This window comes from Battus philenor, unplaced genomic scaffold (genome assembly GCF_028537555.1).
Source record: "Battus philenor isolate CCGP_79_NKW_IND1 unplaced genomic scaffold, ilBatPhil1.0.hap1 SCAF_11, whole genome shotgun sequence".
Taxonomy (NCBI): domain Eukaryota; kingdom Metazoa; phylum Arthropoda; class Insecta; order Lepidoptera; family Papilionidae; genus Battus; species Battus philenor.
The window spans coordinates 11,131,180-11,157,478 of record NW_027181673.1 but is presented as its reverse complement, the minus strand read 5'-3'; the positions used below and the strand labels follow the sequence as shown (position 1 = coordinate 11,157,478).

General features: G+C 32.4%; 1 protein-coding gene across 1 annotated transcript in view; it reads left to right on the top strand.

Annotated features, from left to right (window-relative positions):
• Positions 1-712: 712 nt before the first annotated feature.
• IP3K2 (Inositol 1,4,5-triphosphate kinase 2) overlaps positions 713-26,299 on the top strand; it is a 48,173-nt gene continuing 22,586 nt past the window's right edge. The window contains exon 1 of the mRNA XM_068775399.1: positions 713-1,361. Coding sequence (XP_068631500.1) covers positions 855-1,361 — 507 coding nt within the window. The 5' untranslated portion in view covers positions 713-854. The remainder of the gene's footprint in view (positions 1,362-26,299) is intronic.

Genomic DNA, 26,299 nt, shown 5'->3' with positions numbered 1-26,299 from the left:
TTATATTAATCCTTCCTGCAATTAAAGATAGTGAATAGTTCTAAACAAATTACATACATTCATTAGTATTTAAATACACGGTTGTCATTATAGTACAAATTAAGACAAGCTGCGGACTATTCGCAGAGTTGCGAAAGCATGGTTACCGTAGTTTTTACGTCTCCGTTGATAATATTTACTAAGGTGTTACCGTCATTCGAGCGTTGAATGCAGCAACGTGAATTTATTCTACAAATTACGCTATTATAACAAGGAACACGACATTTGCGTCAAATGTTCGTAGCTATTTTTGGATGAACCGCGCTGAACTGCGATAAACCTTTTGATTCTCACGAGAATATAGATCACTCCAAAAATGGCTTCTCTAAAATAATACAAGAAAAAAATAGAGGATTACAAAGAAAACGTTAAACAAATGACGTATGCTAATAAAGTAGCTGGAAATGTGGTAATAAACTGTAACTGGCTCACCATATAGCGTTAAGGATAAACGCAGACCCTTATCTATTCTTGACGTCACGAGACATATTCTGTAATTTGTATATTGCGTGCATGCATGAACGATGAGACTTCACTGAATGAAGAGAAAAATTTGCCATCTCCAGTAAACGTTGGCTATCAACGCGTGCGTTTATCGTTTGAGTTATTTTAGTGCGCATACAGCCTCCGAAAAGAATTACTAGTACGCTGCCAGTCGTCGAATAACGCGCGAAGAAGGCGCGCGCGTCGCTCCGTTACAACGCATTCAACCGGCGTGAAACGTGCTCGGATTAATCAGTGACAGTTGTAAAATGTCGTTAACTCTTCTCCCGAAAACTGGCGGGAGACTATTCTGTGTCAGGTGATATAACAAAATGCCAGAGTGTACCGAATCGTTCCCTTTTTCCATACCAATTATTAGGTATACCATGGATTCGGAGGATAGATCACCCGAAAGCGAAAGGCAACAGCCTCTGACAAAAAAGATGTCCCTATTAACTCCTGTGAAGATCGAGGCGCCTGACAGCGGAAGACGACTGTCTGAACCAACAAGGTATTATATTCCTCCGCAATGTAACAACAAACTGTCTCCGAGGAGCGCAAGGAAACGTGACTCTAGAAAAAACTCCAAATCTGATCTAAAACCAGATTTGCCAATCAAAGAAACTTTTGGACCAAAACCGTGTAATTGTGAAGATTGTAGATCTTCGAGTCCGTTGCCGCCAGGCTATGGACCTCCGACTATGTCGCCTGGTTATGATCAAATGCAGAATTCTTTGTCGGAAGTGCCGTGGAACGAAGATTTCACAGAGGCGTCTAGTGACGATCTCAGCTCGGAATGGGACTCCGATGTTCCGGAGCCGGTGTCACCGCAACCGAAGGTAATAAAAATAAAATTTCAATAAAAATTAGTTTTAAAACTTCGACGTACGTGATGATACCAACATGACAATATCCCGTCATAATTGATACAAACAATGTGATACAAAAAATATTATGGCTTTACGAGTGCGTAAGTAAGCATTGGAAACCTGAAAGCGTTAAAGCAAGTAAAAAACTGGATATCGATAGAGTGGCACGACACAACAGAATTTGTAATTAACGAAGTCAATTGAATTGCAAATTAAGCGAAGCTTTTCGAAAACCAACGCATGTACTGACACTGTTACATGCTAAAATTAAATTTGAACTGAATTTCTTTTTCTTTCTAAACGTTATACGAAACTGGGTTTTTGAAAGTTAGTTGGGTTTGAAATTCAAGAACGTTAACGCAAAAAATATCTTAAAAACCAGGCCGATATTCCATTAACGCAAACACGATAAGAAATTTTTAAATAATGGTTTGTGCCATCTTTACAATTACAATTCTATATAATTACAACAAATTTATTCTGATTATTCTTATACAACATATTATGTTCGGTATATATAAATCAATGTCTATTATAAAAGATTTATTACCATAAAAAATATATCGTTAGAAGCTATATGTGTTTAGTATTAATGAATACATTGAATGATAAAGTAATCTTTATTTGCGTAAGTACCAGTGCAAAATTTGTAGGACCTTGGCTAGTTTAGTTTGAGTTATATCTCGATATATTAACTTTAATGCATTACAGTGGAGCCATTAAAATTTCGACTAGAACATATATCACTGAACGCATTATTGTCCACATGTTCGCGAAAACAAACATTCTTAAGCGCTTATTGAGTCATCGCTATTCACTCATAAATGTTTTCTCAACAGCTAAGTCATTATTGTGACGTGAATCAATTGTACTTTTAAAATAGAGTAGGAGCGGCGATTTAATATTGTGATAGTGTAATCATAAATCTTGTTTGTTGAATAACTTAAGGGATAAATAAAATATTTAACGGAATCAGGCGTTACCTTAAATAAAATTATTTAGTTGCAAGACGCTCTTCCAAATATCGCAGCGATGATCAGTCTTACGCTCCCGGCACGCAGCGTCTTCCGCGACCTTAACTATTTTTTAATTTCATTTTCCGAATTATTATCCTTTTAATTAATATTTGAATTGAGAACTTAATAATTCTTTGTTCACAATGGGATGAATTTATATCTCTTATCGACGCCAGGATGGGTTTACCACTTCTTCGGATATTAAATGTCTCAGACCTAAGAAGAGCATGCGAAAGAGACTTATCAGGACTACATAAGTATATTATATTTTTACGAACTTAAAATGACATTTAAATATAACACGCAAAAGTTCTTTGATATATTTTTGAATATAAAATAAACTTTTTAAGCATTACCTGAGTTCTAATTGTCAAAGTATTTACATTATCCATACAGTGGTTTACTCGATGAAGTCTAGTCTTGGGTATACAAAACTTGCTTTTAGTATTTATATTGCATATGTCACTTACTAATTCGGTAATATTTTTGTAGCCATATAATATATTTGCGTACATGTATTGAGAAGAAATAATTAATATTTTATTTGCTTTAGCTTTTTTTATTACAGATGCCTATATTTCTGTTAGTAATGTAAAAGTAAAATCAAAATAGTAGTAAAGTAAACGATTTATCAATCTTTTCTGTCAGTTTTAATTTACCGTTTTGTAAAATATTACATTTTGGATATTAATTGATAAGATTTTTCCGTTTTATAGTATTAATATCAGCTTTGGGCTAAATCATTAAATAATAGAAAAAGAATATCAAATGATCTTCAATGCGTTTTCCTCAAAAACTCATCTGAAATTAATTGAATGGAATTTTTATTTATAGCGCATTCGTTACGATAAAAAATCTGGAGTTTTAGAACACAGAACTGCTAGTTTGCATACCTTTATTATTACCGCCGATCCGATCACTAGATGTAATTTTTATAGACAGATTATTTAAATTATGAAACTTGTTTTAAGACTACGTCTGACAATGAAAGATATAAATAATTAATTGGGACATAATTGATATTTTTGACAAATGCGGAACAAGGGTTACGAAACGTAAGATCATTAACACATTAACACTTTAAAAAAACTTTCATAAACTTTCATGTTTTAAAGATGTAAAGAAGTGAAGATAATATGAGACAAGAATGTCCGTTTTAAGAACAAAACTCTACAAAAAAGCTTGAAGAATTTATTAACTACCGCACTTCTTAAACCGGATCCCATTTATGTATATGTACTAAACTCTAGTTGCAGAAATATTTTGGAGGTAATCATAAGATGAAATAAATAACGTAACGGTCCGTGTCGAAAATTCCGAGGGAACCTTTTAGTTACAGTAAAAAAGGTTGGCTAAGCCTTTTTACTGAAGATTGGAACTAACAGTAAAATCTAGTGTAACTTCAAGAAATAAATAGATATAAAGCGATCTAAAAAATAAAAAGTATTTATAGTAAATATATATAATGTTAAAAATGACTTAGTTGAGTCGACTATAGAAGTACGATTTCTAGAGAATATTTTATATTAATATGCTTTGGATTTGTAAATTCCGAGCTTTAGTATCAGTTAAATAATATGTGCTAAGCCATTATAAATTTAGCAGGACTAAAACTCATGTCAAAGTTTATTTTGCGATAGCTATCTATCATTCCAATAATATACATTTTAGTTAACCTGCAGCTCTTGATAACATTGAAACGCGATAAATAACATCGTCATAGTAATCTAGTTAATAATTATAGCTGTGAACGGAATATAAACAGGTTTATCGTGTGCCTCCTATTTTTAGCTTGTTTATTGTACTGTGCGTATTCAACTTTTTTTATTGCCAAAAGGTTATCGGGAACCATTACGTCAATGAGCATTTAATGAAATTATTTAAGTACTTTCCTTTATTTTGCATTTATGTACTTTAACAGGAGATTTATGTTGTTACTTTTGTTTATAAATTAACGAGTTGCTGTTAGTTTATTTAAGAACAAAAAACCTTTTTTTTAGGTTACGAAATCAGCTTATGTCTAGTATAGGCTTTCAAAGCAACATAAGTAGAATAATTTAAAATTTGGTTTAGGAGTCTGGTTGTTTAAGTTTATATGCGGGTCGTTAGCCCCGAAAAACATACTTGGCCTCTCTTCCTACAACGCGATGGACCCGGCAACTAGACGAAGTTAGATTAGGTATGAGTTTTCAGCGACTCTGAGTCGGACTATGGATTAAGTAGTCTAGAACCATCATGATGGTATGGTAACCGGGACGGATTATTTAGAACAAAACAGCACGAGGTACTGCGAGGAATAATAAAATTCCTAATGGAGATACTCCAGTCGCTCACACAGTGCTAAGGACAAACATTGGGGGTTTTGAATGGGTAGCAAAACCACATAATCTTGCCGCCTTCAGAGGCAGAGTATCTGGAACATCTAGAAAATTTATCACCCGATACTAAAAGATATATAATAGATTAGGTTAACACCGGAGAAGGAGCAGTGAATATGTGGAAGCTTTCTTTGCCATATAGTGGAGGAACATTGTATATTCAAGGTTTCTCAATGAAAGGCAATGGTGTTGAAAATTTAAAAAAAAAACGGAACTGCAAGATTGCTACATCTCGCAATAACAATAGTATATGGACGTATAATTATTTTAGCATAACACAACATGGTGCTTAGTTTTAGATACTATCATATACCATGCAGTTTGGATGGTGGTTATGTTTGTTAGTTTAAATGAAGTATAAGGTATCTTCAGCTGAGGAGCCCTTTAAACGTGATAAAGGAAAAGGAGCAAACCTGGTTATAGTTTGAGATTGATTGCAGATAAGCAAGGAAAAAAAGACAAGTAAACTAAAATATAAACAGCAACCAAAAAATTGTTTATCTTAATATTCCCGTTAATGTAAGAATTTATTATATTACCGATGTTAAGGTCATTTACATCTGTAATGCCTGTCTTTTGGTCGCATTAGCAACATTTGTAAACGTCCGGCCTTGTCTCTTGGATCTAGATTACTGTTTGAATATTGTCGCGTATCAATATTCCGGCACGCATTGTGTCTGATTTCAATACTTTCACTACGAAAGGTGTCAGCGTAGTACTCTCTTGAGTTTACCGTTAGTCAGCTCTGCGAAGACCATCAATTTCTCTCATATTACCAGGATATGTTATTTAATGAATGAAATAAAGATACGATAAACGTGTAGATTTGTATACAGTTATTCTTTTTCTCTATTAGTTAATATTAATTATGCTTTTAGCCTGCTTGTAACTGGATCTATTTAAAATCCAAGACGGAGTCATGTAGCAGTAGAGTAGTACTAATAATGCTTTTAAAGTCTCTGTTTATCTCACTTCGTTATTAAATTAATAGGGTTCTAAGTCTCGCTGACTTTGTCTATCTAACTTAATATTGTCTATTGTAAGTTATATTTAAAGTTTATGTACATTATATTAATGTCGCAATAAGTGATTTATCTTAAATCATTTATAGTTCGCGGCTGTGACCGGTCGGTGACCACTCAGAATGATACTGTGATGTGATACACTCTACAGCACTTCATAAATCAAGCTACTCGTACCTAACAGTGATGATAATATTAAATTTTAGAATTTTTTTTTAAATAGTTGTAACGTATAAATTGTAATTTATGTTACTATCACGTTACATAAAGCTATCAATAGATTAAGATAAAAATGTTTAAATGATATACTTTATTTTATTTACAAGACAGTCACGCATCCGATTGAAATCTTACTCTATGGTAACCACAGTCGCTGCTTTTGTTGTGCCAGTGACCCTTTTCCTTCCACTCATCTCATGCATTGACACATCGTGTTGTGAATGAAACATTTCCATTGATACAACGTCTATTTTGAAGTCAACGCCTTTTATTATATTTTGATCGAGAAAATAAAAAAAAAATTTCATTACATATTATTAATAATTGTTTATTGTACAGCTGAGAGTCAATGTTTAATATCTCATTATAATTAATTGCTCTATCACACTGTTGGGACATATTATCGCGTCGTTGAGTTTCATCATTAAATTATAACGAAACGAGGCCGGACAGTTTGTGTAACAATTAATTTGTCAGTACTACGTCAACGCAATAACTTCATTGTGATATACATATATTAAGAAAACAAATGAATGCTCTAAACTAATGATCATAGGTTCATAATAATTATTATTTTAGAATTAAGACGTCCATTGTCGGACATAGGCCTTCTCCATAGATTTCTAAAAAGCTTTAGTAACGTCACAGTTTGTTATCCTATTAAATTTTTGTTAAATTATAAAAAAATACCAGAAAAGACGTGCTGCTCGATCATACGATGATCAGGCAAGTTGGTTAACCCCCGCGAGAATTTAAAATAAATTATCATGTGAAGTTATTTATCTTCTCCTTTTGTCGCATACTGGATAGTGTTTTAGCTAACAACTTTTACTAGCTACTTCGTGAATTAGCCTAAATATGGTAAGGTTTACCATCACTGTTTGACGGCATAAAGTTACTTTGATAAAACCTAAGTATAACAAGGAGAAAATATGCCATTTCGATTAAATTACTTAGATTTTTAGTACTGATACGTCAGTTTTAACTAAGCACAGCAATACTTTTGGGACATTTAGTTTTTTAGTAACTATATTACATTCGAGGGTTCTTTGCAGGCTCTTGGCTAGGGCCGTTATACCATGTATAGTTATATTTGGATTGTGGGTCCATATTGATAAATGTTTTAAAAAGTAGAAATTTCTACAAAATTTTTACTACTAGACATAACTGTAGTAAAAATTTTGCCGTAAGCCTTATTGTGATATAATACAATCGACATCATCATAATTTCAGCCGGACATAGGCCTCCTCATACATTTTACTGCTTGGACGCGGTCTGCATTCAGCGCTTTCCGTGTAGATTATAATGCTTAACACCTAGATTATAATCCTAACTCTCATATTCTGGTTAAGTTTGTTTTTAAATTTTTATATTGATATGAAAGGAATTTGACTAACAACCGGTAAGCATGTTATTGAACATTACGTAAGTATAAATTATACAAACGCAATAGACAAATGTTGGTAATATTGTAAATGTGTTGTAAATGTATAATATAGTATATGTATTCTTTTTGAATGTAATTTTCATTAATGTTTTCCGTCACGGCCTCTGTTCTATTGTTTTCAGCTTTGCGATCCTACTCACGTTTAATTCGTTAGTTTAATGTTTTATATAATTATTTTATTTACGTCGGTTCGTGTTTTTTGATGCTAATACAAATGAACACGTGGGATGATTTGAAGTTTTGGTTTTTATGAGTGCTAATGTTAGCTGGAGTAGGATATAGACATTTCAATGAACTCCAACTTGGGGTAACCTTTCAATGTTATTTAAAAGATTCTTTAGGCAATTCTATATCTTATAATATTATCAAAAACCTTAGAACTCGGGGTAGAGTTCTTTGATTAGAGAGAACTCTGCGATTCGTGCCGTTTACCCTGCTTCTTTCCAAGCTGATGATATTGTTGCTGATGGGATCACACTTTATATCACAGAAGCGTATGCAATACAGGTCAAAGACTGGTACAGATGGCGACACGTAGTGCGCCACAAATTTTCTAAAAAGAAACACAAACGTCAGTCAGGTCAACGTCAGGAAGCCGACCAAACTAAAGTCGCCTGTTTCGACTATTCCGTACGTTTACCGAGTTTCCGAGTGAAGACTGCAAAACGCTGGACTTTCGGCGCCCACAAAGCTTTGCCGACTTATATTGTTACGCCTATTCGATTAATAGCGTGGTGTTCAAATATTAATATAGGCCATTCATTTATTTCCTTGTTTATTTTATATTAATGCAGCAAAACGGAATGAGCCATCGTCAGTATGTCGAAGAATGGCGTGTATGTGTGGGAGTCTTTAAGCATAAAGCGAATTGCTTATAATATGTTATTACGATTTACTAACTATCGCTGCGTCACCGTTTACAATCGAATGTGATAATAATCATGATATTCAATAATAACCGCTAATAAATATGTATTAGTTACCTCATACGTTAAGAAATTGTCAAAGATACAATGCCCGTACATTCACAATTGATGTTCATTAAAAAATCGTATATTTTTATTTAAACTTGTTTAAATTTGACGAGTACATTAATCTATCTTAATGTCTATGCATTGAAAATCGATCTCTAGTGCTTTTAAAAGAACATATGTGTCACGAATAACACATCATAATCGTAAAAATATTGTTTGAAGTAAAGAGTTACGCGATCAATAAAAGTTTAGGTAAGATTATTAAATAAAAAAACTTAAAAACTTCTTAATTCATTAATCTAAAACGAATAATTTTTTAAGGCACATCCTGTATTTACTAAAGAGATCCTTTGTATACACGTCGTCCTTCATTTATTCAAGCGCATTTATAAATTAACAAAAAGCCGCGCTACCAGTTTACAAGTTGGCTTTCACTTGTTGTAATCCAATCTGACAGTGTCCGATGTGTTAAAAGATTTATCGCTTCATTGTGTTCTGCGTTCGACAATATTGCTTGTTCTTGTCTCTTACACTATTGTCTCGCACTACGGATATGTTATTCTTCAAAAGTGAATGCATAAAATCGTTACGAATATAAAATTAGGCATTGATTGACAAGGTTTTTTACAGATTTCAATTTTACATGTCAGTTATCATCGAAGGCTCTTCTTAATCGTGGTGAATTAAACTTAGAAAGAAATTACTTCTTACAATTTTCATTTTGACATTAGCTTATTTCGTGACTCCTGTTACACGGTATAGGTGACTTAATCTTCTAAAAGATACAGCAAATGTAGAGAGAGAGCAGAAAGAGTCAGATATATTGCAGATTTGCTTGATGTAGTGAAGATACCACTATTCAAAGACTTCTACAACTACTATGTCATATTCATTCAAGTAAATACAAATGTCTTCCTTGCAATTAGCGCAAACATCTTCTCGATGGCGTACGCACCCTTTAAAGGAGGGTATGACTTAGTTTCTTTGTGTCGTTGTGTGAGGAATTGTATGTTTACCACAGAATTGGCACAAAGATAAATTACAAAATTGGGCTTTTTTAAATGGTGTAAAATATTACCTTTCGCTTTAATAATTTAATCTTGCCGACGGTAGTCAAATTTATTATTAATTACTGATAATATGTAACATTAATTAAAACATCTTTATTGAATTGTGACAAGGATAACTGTACCACAAAACGATACTGAACACGCGTCGAGTAAGATTCGCAGTTTGTAGGTTTACAGGTTAGATAACAGTAAGTTATCAGTAAAGGTTGCAAGCGTAACACCGCAGGCATTTGGCATGATCAGTGAATGTTCTTTATGTTATGTAGTATGTTATCTGTCTTAAAGGACATATGAGAATTAAGTCGATAAGGACGTAACATATTTATAAAATTCACATGATCATTGCAACTTTTCATAGCTGGATATATCCAGATATATATATATGTATATATACAAATCCATATATATATATATATATATATATATATATATATATATGGATTTGTAAATCTCTTCTAAGATTCAATATCAGTTAAAAACGGCTAGCAACTAGCAACAAGGTCACCTGTCTACCTTGTGGGAGGATGTCCTTCGCTGCGCTTGCTGATCCATGATCTCTACTCCAGAATCTTAAGGATCAGACGGCATTTTTTTGCGCGCCATGTGCCTTTTGCCACTTCAACTCGCCAATCCGCTAAGCAAAGATATGCAACTGCATAAGTCGTATTTTATTATATAATTATACATTATTTTTATTACCGAAATATAATATTTCGGCAATAATTCGGCTTGAACTTTTTTACGATAATAAGAACGTTGTTAGGTTATTAACAATACGTATTGATTTACGGATATCGCATTAAAAAAGCAACCGGATACCACTCTCACTAAGTCACCGCTAGACAAGTTTTTGCATAGATAAACCGATTATTAATTTACACAGCAAATATTATGTTATGTTTACTTTTGATGTCGCCTCAGAGCCGATGTGTAATATCAAATAGAAACAAACGCGCAGATAAAACTGATTTACGTTAAGCATAATATAATTTAACTCCTATTTAACATAAATTTTAATTTCGAGGATTTGATAAATTATATGTGATATTACTAATCATTCCGAACTACTTCAAATGCTTTTTTAAAATCACTATTGTAACGAAAATGGATATGATTTATGAATGTTTATTATTTAGAAAGTGCCTAAATTAACAGGTAAAAAGTAGTCTGAAACAATAAATGCTTCACACTCAATTTGGTCTAATAACCAAAATGAACTACTGCCATTAAAAAGTAGTGCGTGAAGTCTATACTACTGTTTAGACATCAACTACTGGATATAGTTGGTTTAACATCGGCATATTTTATAAAACACTGTACGGGTAAAGCAGTTACATAAGATACAAGCACAAACGCGTTATTGCCGGATTAAATACATATAAATACATATATATCAGTTCCATGAGCTTTTAGGCACATGGGACAAATATTTTTTTCTAATTGCGGTATGGTGCTATTGAGAATATATATATATATATATATATATATATATAATAAAAAAGCTGAAAGCTCATGGCACTGATTATACGTCCCGTGGCAACCGTTTAACCAAACGACGAACACATCGTTAGTAAAAAAATAAGCAAAAACATCTTGCGTCACATCAACAATGCGATAATAAAATTAAAAAAAAAGTTAGTATTTGCATATTCTCATTGTTATGATATAAGATTTATCTTGGCGTTATCTATAAGTAATAAACTACTCGCATACAATTTTAGTTAATTTTTTTTAAGGTATATCATATCTCATTAACTGACTGAAATTACTTTTCTTTGCATTTCTCTTTTAGATTAAAAAATTCCGTTGCTCGTTTTGAGCCTGTAATTTTGTTACAATGCAGAAGTTATTTCGTGAACTCTGAAAACCGTTGCTTCTTGGCCGCCAGATTTCTTTCATAATTCTTGTAACTAAAATTATGTCATTATTTAACAAGGTGTAAAGTGTGTAAAGGTATAGGCTATTCATAATATTCAACTAGTCGAAAACTTGAAAAAGTACATACATAACGCTACTGAAATAGCTCTACCGTGTCTTTGGCATGACATAATACAAGATAATTGGGTATAGGTGTCAAAGCTATAAAATAGTGCATTACACCTTATACAAAAGTCAAAGGCTATAGAAATAAATAACGTAATGCGTAACGTTTTGAAATTTCGAAAAACCAAACATTAAAGTTATTTTTTTATTATCTGTCCATGTAAAATTTGTCTTTCAACGCACATATCTGAGGCGCGGTACAGCCGTTTTGGTAGCCCTAAAGTAGATGCTGGTTTGATAATGACAATTTTACTATCATTAGCATTGCATAGTACTATTAGCCTTGCTGGAATATCGCTATTAAAGAAGGAAGCAAAGCAAGGCATATTCGCCGAAAAAAAGAATTGTCAAAAGATATAACCAGTTTCTATGTCATGGCTTGCGATAATTAATTGTAACTAAACATGCTTATAATTTTTCTACGGTTTTCATTTTTTTCTTGTTATGAACGGCGCATTGAAACAGTAAATCGTTTTATAGTCCCGGCATGAATAATTTATGTGCATTTTATATTTTGTCGTTTCTTAAGAATGTAGTCCCATTTACCTTTTCTTTATTAATGTTTCAATAAAACAAGGCAAAGTTAATGACGTCGTTGTGAGTCGAGGCGGAGACGTTCTGTATCCGGAAATGCCGATGGAATTTTGCTATTTACATTGTGCCTTAAATTAAAACTATTTAATTAAGTACTATCTTTCATGTTAAATGAAGGAGCACTGCTCATCGTTTATTTTTTAAAAAATATATTTTTTTAAATGATTATTAATTTATTACCTAACTTTCCAAGGAAAACTTTGAGACGTTACAATGAATTAATAAAAAATTTTTTAGCGATAATAAATAGGTTCTCTATGAGACCAAAAAGTTGGAGTTTAACTAAACCAAAGTATACAGAAACTATTTCACAGTAAACCTTTTATATATTTACACTATAAAAAAGCTGCATATCTATGCCCAGCTATGACCAGATTTTCTGTTGCTATTAGTCCGAATAAAATTAAGTCTACAAGCAATTTTTACACATTTATGCGCTTATACTGTCCAACTAGTTTTCCACCAGTGGAAATCATACGGTTGAAATGATTGAGATGGTTACTTTAGAATATTTTTGTACGACAAATGCTACGATTTTTTTTAAAGGGATCAAGTTATAGAAAGAAAGCAATTCCTTTCCAATGTCTGCTATAGTAGTAATACGACATTGTACAATGAGTGTTAAATGATTTATTTTTATTACATTAGCAAAATTGTAAACTCGCGGCGAGTTTTTTTTTTTTTTAATTTAAGATCGGAGCGTATGTGCAGCCGGTAGCTTTAAATCTTCTAATATATAAAATTCTCGTGTCACGGTGTTCGAACTTGAACTCCTCCGACGATTTTTACCAAATTTTACATGCGTATTCAGTATGTCTGAGAATCGGCTACTATCTATTTTCCATACCCCTAAGTGATAAGGGTGGTCCACCCCTAAATTTATTTTTTAATTTTTTAGACAATTTTTTTGGTTTTTTTATTATGATACAGCATACAAAAATACATACAAACCTAATTTTTCACCCTTCTACGATCAACCCTTATCTTACATTTGTTAATTAAAAACTTGCTGTTGCAAAACAACGTTTGCGGGATCTGCTAGTATACGATAAAAGACTGTCTTATGGAAGGGCATAGTCCAAATATTGATATATGTTATGATAATATAGCATATGTATGTCAGAGAAATAGTCTGAGTAGTGTTTTTTTTTTAATTTTTGGGCATTAAATCAAACTTCAATTCAACATAGTTTCAAAGAATCTTGTGTATTCGACTAACAGCGTAACAGTGCCTTAAGGAATGCAAACGCTTTGGCTGTTCAAGGGACAACTTAGTTGGTGTTGTCGGCGAGTCGATAAAATATTCTATGAAAATAACTTAATAGCAGTACTTAAAAAAAATATTTATTAATTATATAATATTTATTATCCAACAATAAATAATTTTCAACAGTCAATCAATTTTTCAACGCGGTCACGCCGATGTATAAATAAATTATAAAAATATGATTTGACATTGAGGAAAAAAAATGTAGAAAGTAAGCAAACAATAACAACGTGAAGGCCGATTTTGTCATCTCTTATTATTTGTTATAGAAAACTTAAAAACTTTTAAGAGAGTTTGAGAATATTTAAACGTGTAGACATAATGTATGTTTTATTTAATCTATTCTCTACAGGAAATTATTTTTCAACACTACCATTCTTTTATTATGTGCAGTAAACGGACAGAGATGGCTTATATAGCAATATTTTTTATTTATTTAAATAAAGGAAATATTAAAATAAAGGAGCTTTAAATCTTCAAATAATCTTCATCTTTAGCTACATTAAACGAAGTTATACGAAGAATTTAAAAGTAACAAACCAAGCTAAAACCTATGGCTATTGCTGAACATAGCAAAGCTATGATGGAGTTGCATAAGACATCTAATTCTTTAAATTACCACTATTACGTTGGTTCTTTGGAAGGTTTTTCAACTACGTCATAGTCCGTTAATTGTCGATCGGTGCGAAAATCTATGAATCATCTCACCTAAAGTAGTAAACAAACGAAGTTGACCGTTAAAGGTTTTACGATAAGTATATTTTCCTTAACAGATATGTGATATGAAATATATTTACACCATTAAATAGATTAATTTATGTTTATGTTTTAAATTTAAATAAGACCTTTTTTAAAAGCCTTTTTTGAAAACATTTCATGGAGGCTCAGGTTACTTATTTGTAACTATACATACCTAAAACTTGATTTTATTGAGTTACTACTATTTTACCGGATTGGACGGCCGCCGAGCTCTTAGATCGCTTCGGTGGATGCCCCTAGTGGTGAACAAGGGCTTCCACGAAGAGATCTAGACTCGTCGACAATACCCGCTTAGCCTTTCGAAAAAGAGCGCTCGAGAGTTCCGAACCAACGTATAGTCGGTTGCTATTGCCTGCTAACATTAGTACTACCACTTTCGAAAGCATTAGCACTGGGAGAAATGGCGGAAGAAACTGCAGTGAAGCTTCTATCGTTTGTTCAAAAACCGGGGATTAGCGTCGTTTATGATCCGATCTGGTTTCCGACAACACATTGGTTATTGTATGGCGGCGATGAAGGTGTGCAGTGCGATTTATTTTTTTATTTTATATATTTTTGAGAGCACCTGCCGCAAACCTTTTTCGTCGTGGGATGATTGGGAGGAATTGCTTAGTAGTAAATTGTTAATCCTTTAATTTTTTAAATAATTCTTCTTCAGCTAACGCTGTAGTTTGCTGATTTTCAGCACGTTTTTCATTATATTAGTCCCATTGCATTAAACTTATAATTTACTAGTAAAAGTTTGAAAACATTCTTAATTTAAATTTTGGGACTTGGATGTACTATCGTTGTACAAATGCCAAAATTCGGCTAATTTAATTATAATTAAAAATATTAAGTTATATCTAGTAAAATGCGCATTTTATTAACATTTATTACAGACAATATAACAATTATTTTAGCAAATAAAGAAACATGCGTCACTTCCGCAATGATTCAATGTGCACGTAAGTGGCAAATTTAATTATGGCACATTGTTTACGTATTTTTATCTTAGAATCTTCTACGTAAACGTAAAAGACAAAAACTTTTAATGATCTCCATATCGATTACCTTTGCCTATAATTTTCAAGATTTTATTTTCAATTTAAATACAATGCTACATTTTTTTTCTTAAAAAAGTTTAATTTATTTTATAATTATCTAGTACATATTACTATTATTATTTTATCTAAACGACTCATTCATCTTTCTATAGTTTCTGTTGATGTTTTTGCTGTAAGCCGTTTTCAAAGTTTCTTTGAAACTGAGTTAACGGAACGGATGGTTCCTTCAACTTACACTTATTCATCTTCGTCGTGTTTTCTGCCACAACTGCACATAGGTTAGGCTACCTCTTAGATTTCCAACAGGATCGGTCGGAAGCAGCCTGCGTGCAGTGTCTTCCGACGACCTCAACTCGGTTGTCTATCAACCTTGTCGACGTGATCATTTCTCCACTCACCTCATCTCCTGACTCCTACCTAATTCGATTTCGTAGAGATCTCGATAACAGTACTCATCAAACAACATCATCAACAAATTTATTTAATCGCTCATATAAAATGTATTATTATTGAACTTAAAATAAATAACAATTATATTCTAACAAACTTTATTTGTTAATGGTATACATAAATTCCTTTAATACTTACATAATGCGTTATACATATTCCCTTTTTCCACAATACTGAAAGTTTTATTATAGAATAATTAATACGCCTTAAACGTAATTCAACACCATGAAACTTTTAATTGGATCCTTTTGCATCCATTTGCTTCTTAATGTTATCACTTTACATTTTGAGTTTGTTATTTTTATCACTGCTTACAACTTTTTCACTGCGATAATTACATCGTTCTCATATTACTGAGCAAATCTTTAATTAAATATATCGAACCGCCAAATAAACAGAGACTTTACAAAGTGTAGACATTATCAGATTCTAAAAATATTAAAATAACATAAACTGTTTTTTTCATTTACAGTGTACAGTCACAATTTAGGTTTTAATTAAAAAATATTTTTAAATCAATAAACCGAGCATTTTATGTTATAACGTTGTACATTTTTTGGTTATTTAAAAAAGATTTTTTTTCTATAACTTTTTTTTAAAATTAAGTAACCTGCGTACTAGTCGAAAAGACTTCGTACAGAACTAACGAATTTTAATACAAGTATTAACTCACTTCGTTTGCTTTTATTGATAATCAACTTTATTTTACGTATTAATTTAAAATTGTGGTTAACTCCTTAAAATAAATATTTTTGGTCATATACAACGGTACATATTTTTTTTTCATAATTAGTAAAAGGGGGAATTTTCCTCAACTTTTTTTAAAAATTATATACGTTACATACCTAACCTAAAAATCTGAAGCTGCGGTTGCGTCGATAAGTACCTATTTCGCTACAAAAAAACTTAATTGTTGTCTAGTTAGATTTAAATGTTATCTATTTACATATGTTAAAACTAGTGTTAGTATTTATTATTTTCCTACATATTCTTTTCGATAGTTCGCCGTTTTTTGTAGCGAAATAGGTATTTATCGACGCTACCGCAGCTCAAAATTTTTAGGTTAGGTTAATTTTATTTGGTTTGATTTTAAATAAATTGTTTTGTTTAAGGATTTGTCGTAAAAATTTTGGTTTAGATTAATGGTACTGAAAAACCGCTAAATGAGTAGCTGCAGTGCCGACTAGAACTAAGTAGAAAGGTACTACATATAAAACACGTGTTGCAATTTGTGGCATAGTGTGTACCGACCTTTAACATTACGTTCGTGTTTAAGTCTTAAACATTGATAAAGATATTTACGTCTTATCGGATTTAATAACACGTTTCTATTGCGACTACAATTGTAAAGTATCTGTAAATATACATTAGAATTATAAGTAGTAATCTTAAGTATAAATTGAAGTAGAAGTATTAAAAAAACTCCACAAAATTTTCCATTTGATTATAAAAGTTCCGTTATCTTGCACTATTTATAGTGAAATATATATTATATACGTTAAAAAGCGCATCCGTATGAATCGAGTTCAGTAAACAGGGGAATGATAATTTTAATCGGTTGTCACGGAAATCCATATCAAGTGAAACGAGTATTTTTTATCTGTAAAAATATGTTTTTTATTTTTCATAATTATCTACAAATTACGAAACATTTAAAAAAAGAACTGGCCGATATTTTTGTATGGATGTGTATAATATATTTGTGATTATGTTAAATCTTTTACTTACGTTGCAAATGTAAGAAAAAATATTGATTTAACTCATATATTAATTTGGTTAAATCTATGTTTGGGTCGACATTAATTATATAACATTAATACTGTTAAAATTGATACTTTCCAATAAATGTCAAGTGATACTGCTGTGATAATTCCGGGATACAGTTTTATCAATAGTATTATGTTTTCTATAAAGTACATAACAAAAACAAACTAATTTAAAAAAAAGAAACTTAATTTTAATATGATTTGTAAAGGGACTATAGAGAAACACGGGTTTGATTTATAATGATAGTTTGACGGTTCATTGAATCTATCGTCTGACGTCACGCGATTACCGCCCATTAGGGTAAGCAGCCGTGGTGGTCCTTCGATCATCGCTGGCGAAACGTGACTATAAGCGCGTTCGATAACTAGATAAATATCTAGTACGTGATTATTATTTAATTGGCATATCAATCTACTCGGCAATTCTATCACGTTGAAAGACACGACTCTTCGAAATTAACTTTGTTTCAATATATTTACATCCATTTAGATTTTATTTTACATAAGAAATAACTCCAAAGATGGCTAGCAATTAAGAGGTTCTCTGACAAGGTGTTTATTCTTGAAGGAAACATTATTGTCGAATTAAAGGGAAATTAAAGTTTCTTTTTGTTTACTCTGTTATATGATATTTGCAGGTTGGGTCTCAATCTCTTTTTATAAATATGAAGAGCCTCTGCCCCGGCCGCTATATTGTGCGATTAGAAAGCCGCCGAGCTTTATCCCGGCACGAGCGCTTCCGGGATGGGACCACGACTTGGTCTCTCGCTTTATACTTTTTTAATATTCCGATCCAACTGACCAAATCTCGGCTTAGTTGGTTGTTATTGCTGGCTTTCATTAATATAAATTTGGAAACCGTTAGCGCTGGAACAAGTGACGGAAGATTTTTTTGGAATTTCTTCCGCTAATTCTTCCAGTTTCTCTTTCAAGTTTCAAGTTTTCTTTCAAGTCTTTCAAGTTCTTTATCGAGTTTCTATCTAATATGATCGTATATAGATGTCTTGATAAGCCGAATTCGCTGTCAATGTAGGTAGGCTGCGAATTTTGCAATTAACTAGATTAATAATTAAGACCCATAAAGCCCACTTAAATTCCTCAAATAAAAAAAATGTATTTCATTATTTTGATACAACTAAAGAGCGTGGAACTTTTGTGTGTACAGCCGGTACGTTGTAGCCGACAAGCAAGTTGTAACCGACTCCTAATGATCATACGTTTTCCCTCTCGCTCAAAGCGGCTGTTTATCGAGCCTATTGGCTTCTAATCCTTTCGACATATACTGCCTCCACTGTATAATTATGACTCAATTGGACCGTAATTGCTGATATTTATTGCAATTACTTTGTGGAATTTAAATTACGGTAACATTATGTTAGACCATTTACTGGCCTTTCAAAGTTTCATATTGTACGATTTAGTAGTAATTATAGTTGAATGAATTTAAATTTATTTTTTATTTCGAGATACTATTACACATTGTTATAACTGTCAATTACTGTACTGGCTAATGTAAGTCAGAAAAAGAATTCTAGAAGAAACTAATTTCATAAATCTAATTTAGCCCCTCTATAATAACATCCTTCATATTAAAGCCCAGGAGGGTTTCTTACCTGCCAGGACCTAAGGAGAATCTACAACAAACTCTAATATTGGCTTAAATCACAAATAACTTTTTTTTATCATATACTATCATTATACTTATTTGTGGTTCATCAATATATACAGTCGAAGTAATTTGTGCTTTAAATCAAATAAAACATTTTTACAACAAATATATTCAAAACTCAAAACAGGATTTTTACAGAAACAAGTTTTCTGGGAAGTAATACCTTATTACTTTCTTCGATTCGTTGAAGAGTGTATTTTAGAATTTTATTGTAAGATAAAACTGATTATCAGTTGAAATAAAACTACGCTTTAAATACTATAAAGAAGTAAGTAACATAAATTTGACGTTCCATTTTCAAAATGTCTACAAGTCCGGTTTTTTTAAACAGTGTATCTATTCTATAAAGAACATTAATAGAATTATGCTTGAAAAGAGATGAGATCTATAAATTGGGTAATTTGATTATTATAAATTAAAGTTCAACATGCATGTAAATAATATCTCTAAAAGGCAACGAAACTGGTAGAAATTTTATAACCGAACACGGAAGGATTCATAATAATATTTTAATTTTAAATTGCCTAATGTGAATATTACGCGTTTTTCGTATTGTTTTTTTTATAAATGGAACTGGATATATTGTTCAACGCAAGTTTCATTAAGTATATTTTTACCAAAATTACCTATTAAATTTACCTAGATTAGGACATGTATACTCATACATGGATGATTGGTTGCAGGTGTGAAAACTTAAATGCTGTTATATATAGCTCATTTCTCAATAAAAAGCTTTAGAATTTCAAACCTATTTCCAATCACTCTGTATAAAGTGATCATACTGAAATGGTCGTTATTTCAACCCATAGAAAACGCATATACCATCTCTAAAGATATCAATGTGAGGATGTACCTTATTCGCCACGCTTGGCAGCGGGTTAACGATCGTAGTGTATTATTATGGTTATTATATTGATTTTAGATTGAGTGTACCATACCTACTCAGATTAGCTGGTGATATCTCGTGGACAACGTCATGTTCAATTAAAAACAGATTACGCTTGATGACGGTTATCAGTGTCACGGCTGAGATGATCGACTGCCACCTTGTTATCTACGAGGAAATATTGTTATATTTGTTTAAAACTTAATTGGTCTACGTTCATAATTTGCTTGAGAATAAGCATGCGATTAGTGTACACTATATTTACGCAAATTGCAAAAAAAATATTTTACGTTGACATATGCGTTTGAAATAGAATAAAATCACTTAAATTGATTACTCCGTGCCTACAGAATAGTAAATAATTTAGTAAAGAAAATATTACAAAGGTGTGTAGTTTATCTATGAACGATAATCTGGTATGCATAAGTATATTTATAAATTTAAACGCGAAAAATAACGTTAACACTACATATAAAGATAAGATTTTCATACCTTTGTATAAGCTTCCTAAAATATATAACTCTTTGGTGGGCAGCCGTGTATGTTTTTACAATACACTCCCGTGTAAGGTTTATAAAACACGTAAAAGACTTAAAAAAATCATTAAAAAAACTTGTTCATAATTTCTATTACCGTGTGAAGGTTTTTTTTTAACTGCAAGAAATAAAACTATGGAATAAATTGCTCTAATGCTTTATTAAAGATATTGTAAAAGTGACCACAAAAAACCCGTCTGAGTTTGCTGTGGGCTTTTTTCAGATCAGAGCGCGTTTGAAATCCTTGTAGCTTTAAGTTGGAGGAGGCTATATATAGAAGAGTTCCATCTGATTTTGGTACATATCAAACGGGGGTTCTTAAAATAACTTTCTCATCACACAAATGGCCACTGTAAATAATACTTACTTTAAAATAATACGAATAAATGTATGTTGTTTATTTTCCGTATTGAAGAATACGTACGAAAATAGCTTTTGTTTTAAAAAAGGCTTAACATTACCGACATCTAAAAGTCATCATTATTGTCGGCTGATAGGCGCCCTCTGCAAGGCCCCTCCCAAAGATCGCTACGATGACCCTTGTGCTGCCCTCTTTCAGCGACTTCCCGCAACCTTGACAAAATTGGCGCGTAAAACGTCTTAATTAGGTAACATCTGTGAAAAGAAACTAACCTAAATATTTAATAGATACTTCAGAGTCAACATTGAAAATAATATGTAAAGCTCTTAATGAGAATAAACCTATAGGCTTGCATTAAAATATTTTCATGTTCTTATACTAAATCTTATCGGTTAAAATCGTTTTGCCACTGTACCGTTGTCAATGCACCAAGAAGTTAACGAGTGGCTTTCTAATTAAAGTCACTTTTGCAAGCAGAAACATGTCGACTTGGTTAAACGAGGGGCGTGTTTACGAAGCAAGCTCGGAATTAGACATTAGACGTATAGCAATGCACCAAATAACGACAGTTAGACAACAATATTAGCAATTAACCACCAAATAAGGAGTTCAATCTAACGAATTGGATTAAAATGAACTAACTTTACCGCTACACGCTAATTATAAATTGAAAGATATAAATAATTGCAGCAAATTATAGATTATAAATCTTTTTGTGAAAAAAACAATTTGACAAATAGCATAATAAATTTGATTTATTATACGTTGCAGTTAAGATATAATAGTATATTAGATACTGGTCACTAGAATCAAATAAAGTAAAATCTATATTTATTGTAGTTTAAAATGTAATTGAGTGGTGTACATTTGCCTAATATACTAAAAGGTTATTTACTTTTACATTGTGGTATTTTTTAAATCAAACAGTAGAGTTTAACTGGTAAAGGTTTTGTACAGATATAACAAAATTTCTGTAACTTTGTAATATGTCGATAACATCATATTGATATTGAATTTTCTACAAACCTTTTAATTTACATTAAAATGTAATTACAAAAGGAATGGATTAAAAAATAATTATAGTTATTGCATCGTGAATTGCGTATATTTAACTTAATAATAATAATAATAATTGTCATTGAAAATTATTTGATTTCACAATCCGCGTTGCTTCGCAATCCTAAAACGTGTTGAGGCGGTTACTCGAGGTGCTCAGCATTCAGTTTATATACCTATTGACGTCACTGTCGACCCACTTTACGATTGTTACATTCCCACCTGCCCTCGGTGTCATCTTAAAAAGAATTGGTGACAATATTAATTTTTTCACGTTCATCCATTTGGCACGTGATTGCTGCTCTGTTTTTGGTGTGCGCAATAACATTTTCCGTGATTTTAACATGAAAAGATGAATTTTAGTTTTAGTATTCATCATCATTACCATGTCAGCTGATAGAGGCCCACTGCAAGACATAGATCACCTACTCCTACCCCTTTCCTTGAGCGGCGCAATGATCTGTCTTGCGGTGTCCGCATCTAGCGACTTCCCTCGTGACTCTTCTGGGTCCACCTTGTATCGCTACACGATAACCTCTCGATCTATATGGCCGACGAGGCAAAGTACCGCCCACCGCCATTTCAGACGAGCAATTCTTCTTGCTACGTCGGTGATTTTCGTTCTTCTCTGGATCTCCTCATTTCTGATTGAACATTAAACAATTTTTTTTTGTGAAACTAGAAAGATCGGTTTATAGGACATAACTGAGTTACTCTATTTTCTTCGATCATTACTTCGAAGAGATGTGTCAGTGATTGATTTATTACATACTTTTTTGAGTAAAGTATTTTTATTATTTGATTAACGCCAGAGGTAAGCCAGGATAACATCTTTTAGGTTTTATATATCAGTTTTATAGTACCGAATACATCTATCTTATGCTGCGTTACTCCCGATTAGGTCAAACAATATGAGCGTACCTATGCTGAGAATCTCGATGGAGTCTCTTAGGTTAGCTAATGCCGAGTCTAATCTCGTTATTCCTAGAAGCGGAAGATAGTCCACATCTGCAACGAAGACGTAGTAAAAACTTTAGCATCAAATTTTAAAAAACTATACGATATTTACTATCCAGATCGGCCTTAAAGGGTCATGTTTCTGAATCGTAAATGGAGAGATATTGTCTCCTTATTCATTTACGGTCTAGAAACAATCTCAGTAATTAGCAACTTTCATTTTGAGATATAACTGTGCATCCTTGCTACATCCATATGCAGTAATATATATTTCAAGATCCTGTATTTTTGATAACACAGACCAGCTCGTTAAGCTCTACAACTGTTTCGTAACGCTATCGTTTACTGCGACTGGTTAACAAACTATCTAAAAGCTAGAAAAATAGCTTATTGTTGTTGTTACTTAAATAAAGTGAGGAACGACGGATTTCAATGTATATACTTATACTCCACTGCAAACAGAGACACGCTATTTTACTTATTGCCCGAATTTAACTTATTTTTCAATAATTTGATTTTATAATTTTAAGCTGAATGTCAACTTTGTTACCACAAATATACACCCGGGTGGTTTCTGCCAATAATTGTAACCCTTATTTGCAGTGATTGAATGAATAAATGTGAAATATAAAAAAGAAATGCAAAAAATGTATTTGTCTAACCAGTACTAGTGATACATAATAAAACTAAAAGTAAACACATTCCCTTTTTTTTAAAATATATCAGTGAGTGTATACTTTTAAAGTTATGTCGATAACATTGGAGGGAATTTTTTAGGTTAGTCGTTGCCCGTTCCGGTACGATTCGCTCCAGCGAATGACAATGGCTGACTTTTTTTATGACTATAATTTCCGGTCGTGATTGACGTCATTCACTTTAGAACATTACGTTTTTCTAAATTCAAATAATTAGTGCCGCTAATTAATTTACAATGTAAATGCTTATTAATGTTTTTTTATTTAATTTCAGGTAATTGTGTAACGATCGAAAGTTGCTAAGAATTGGAAATCGGTGAGCAGATCATATTTGAGTAAATCCACCATTACGTTAGAAATATAGTTATCAATTTATCCTTTATGCTAAATCGTGAAGCATATAATCATCGTCACTATCGTGATCTTTAACCGTCTACCGCTGGAGACAAAAGGTTCTCAAGTGACAACAGGTAGAGGTAACGTGGGCAGGCATGATGATCACTTCTTGGTCCGATGATATAATTAAGGTCACGGGAAGTCGCTGAATGCGGGTAGTGCGACACCGGTCATGGTGGCGAAATTTGGGGTAGGCTTTTGCCTTGTGGTGGAGAATTTTCGACTGATATCATGATGGTGAAGTATTAAACTCTTTTGTTCTAAAAAAATTAATTATTAATTAATCTTAATGAACTACTGGCGTGTAAACTAGTTCGCAATAACTAAAATTCAAACTCGAATGACAGGAGCAGCAACAATAACAGCTCCACCCATAACAACAAATGATCTGCTAAACGCGCTTCGTTCAAAGCGAAATGTCAAGTGCGCAATATTTCAAAAGTGAAAATTCTTGTTTTTATTTTACAAAAAATCTTTTTCAGAGTAATAGGAAACTTATAAAAAATATATATACGAGACGTGGCGTAACCAAAAGAAATGGTGGCAGGTGTTAAAGATTAAAAGTGAGCTTGAGTAATAATTAATTTTAATATTATGTTATCCAAGTTTTTAAACTTTTTTCTTACTATGTTATCATTGTTATTTGTTATTTCTATTACCGTTAATTTTAGAATATGATGTAACAATAATTAATTGACAGTTAATGAGCTATGTATTCACCTCTCTAAAGATCTCTTTATACCTATAAGTAATCACCCTGTTTAGATAAATAATAAATGATCTAGAGACGTAGTTAATACAAACCTGCACGATGTAAATCGTTCACGTACTAAACCGTTCACTAAAAGTAAATCACATTACAGTCAAAGTAGATTTAACCTAGATTTGGGCGAACGCTACGCGGTCCAAGAAAAGACGCTAATTTTGCCTATTAATGGTTAAAATATTCAAATGAGCCGGTTTGCCTAGCGAACGATATGTAACATTACCATAAATAACGCTACTGTTTCCAATCATCCGTCCTTTAAGGGCCTAATGGACTTGTAATATTAACCCTTAATTAGGCGCATGGGGTCAGGGCCACTTGAAATTCAAAAAATTATGGCTTACAGTCTTCAGAACGTACTAATGCTCTTTCTAGCTTCCTAACTCCCCCCGGGGTACGCGAATTAGTCACATCCAGATCATTAACGCATGTGCATGCATCGCTGTCCTTTAGAGAGCTGACCCCATGCGCCCAGTTACGTCCCATTTTTTGGCGAAGGTAAGTTTTTACTATTGTGATTTTTTTTGTGTTTATATTAGTATATTGTTTACTATTTATCTTTGAATGTGTGTATTTTGATACAGTATGATTTCTTTATGTATTTTTGGTTTTTTTTCTATGCTTTTTCTTTTTTTTTTTTAATTGAAATGCCTAACGACAAACAAGTATTGCAATGGCTGGATGAAGTGCTTGATGAAGAGCAAGATGCTTCGGATTCGCTAGACGAAACTTTAAACAATGCTGTCATTGATAGTGCTCATAATTCAGAAAGCGAAATTGAGGAGTCTGAACATATCCAAGACATCATGAAGATAATTATTTTTTATCTCGACATACTCAGAGAAATGGCCCGAAAGTGAAATGGTGTAAAGTACCACCATCGAACGCAGTAAGGATCCGAGCACAAAATATTATTTTACATTTACCTGGAGTATAAACATATCTGGCATCAACGCATTTGTCATACACAAAGCGAATACTGAGAAGACTTTGACATATTCAAGACGGATTTTCTTGAAGAAAATAGCTGCGGCACTTGTGGAAGATCACCAAAAACGTCGCGTACAACTACGTGCTATACCAGCGACATCAAAAAAACGGCTCCATGAAGTTTATAATGTGAACAAGACGGTTTATCAATCGACAGCTAAGCGCGGGCGCTGTTCATCATGTCCTAGAAAGGACGACAAAAAAGTGCCAACAAAATGTTTCAAGTGTCGTAAATTTATTTGTCAGCAACACTCAAAGATTTACTGCGTCGGATGCAGAACAGAAGATTCCGCTGATGAGGCTGAATAAACTTTATTTCTTACGTTGATCTCGGCTATGCCAAAAAAATTAGTTTAAAGAGAGGTTTACTGTTTTTGTTTTTTTTTTTTAATTTTTTTAATTTCATAGTAAGTATTTGTTTCCTAAAGTTAAGTATATTAAAGAACTTTATTAATTACTATAGAAATCGATTAAGTTTTATTCCTTTTTGATACTCATTTCCCAATGTTTTTTTGGGGTCATTTAAGACCCCATGCGCCTAATT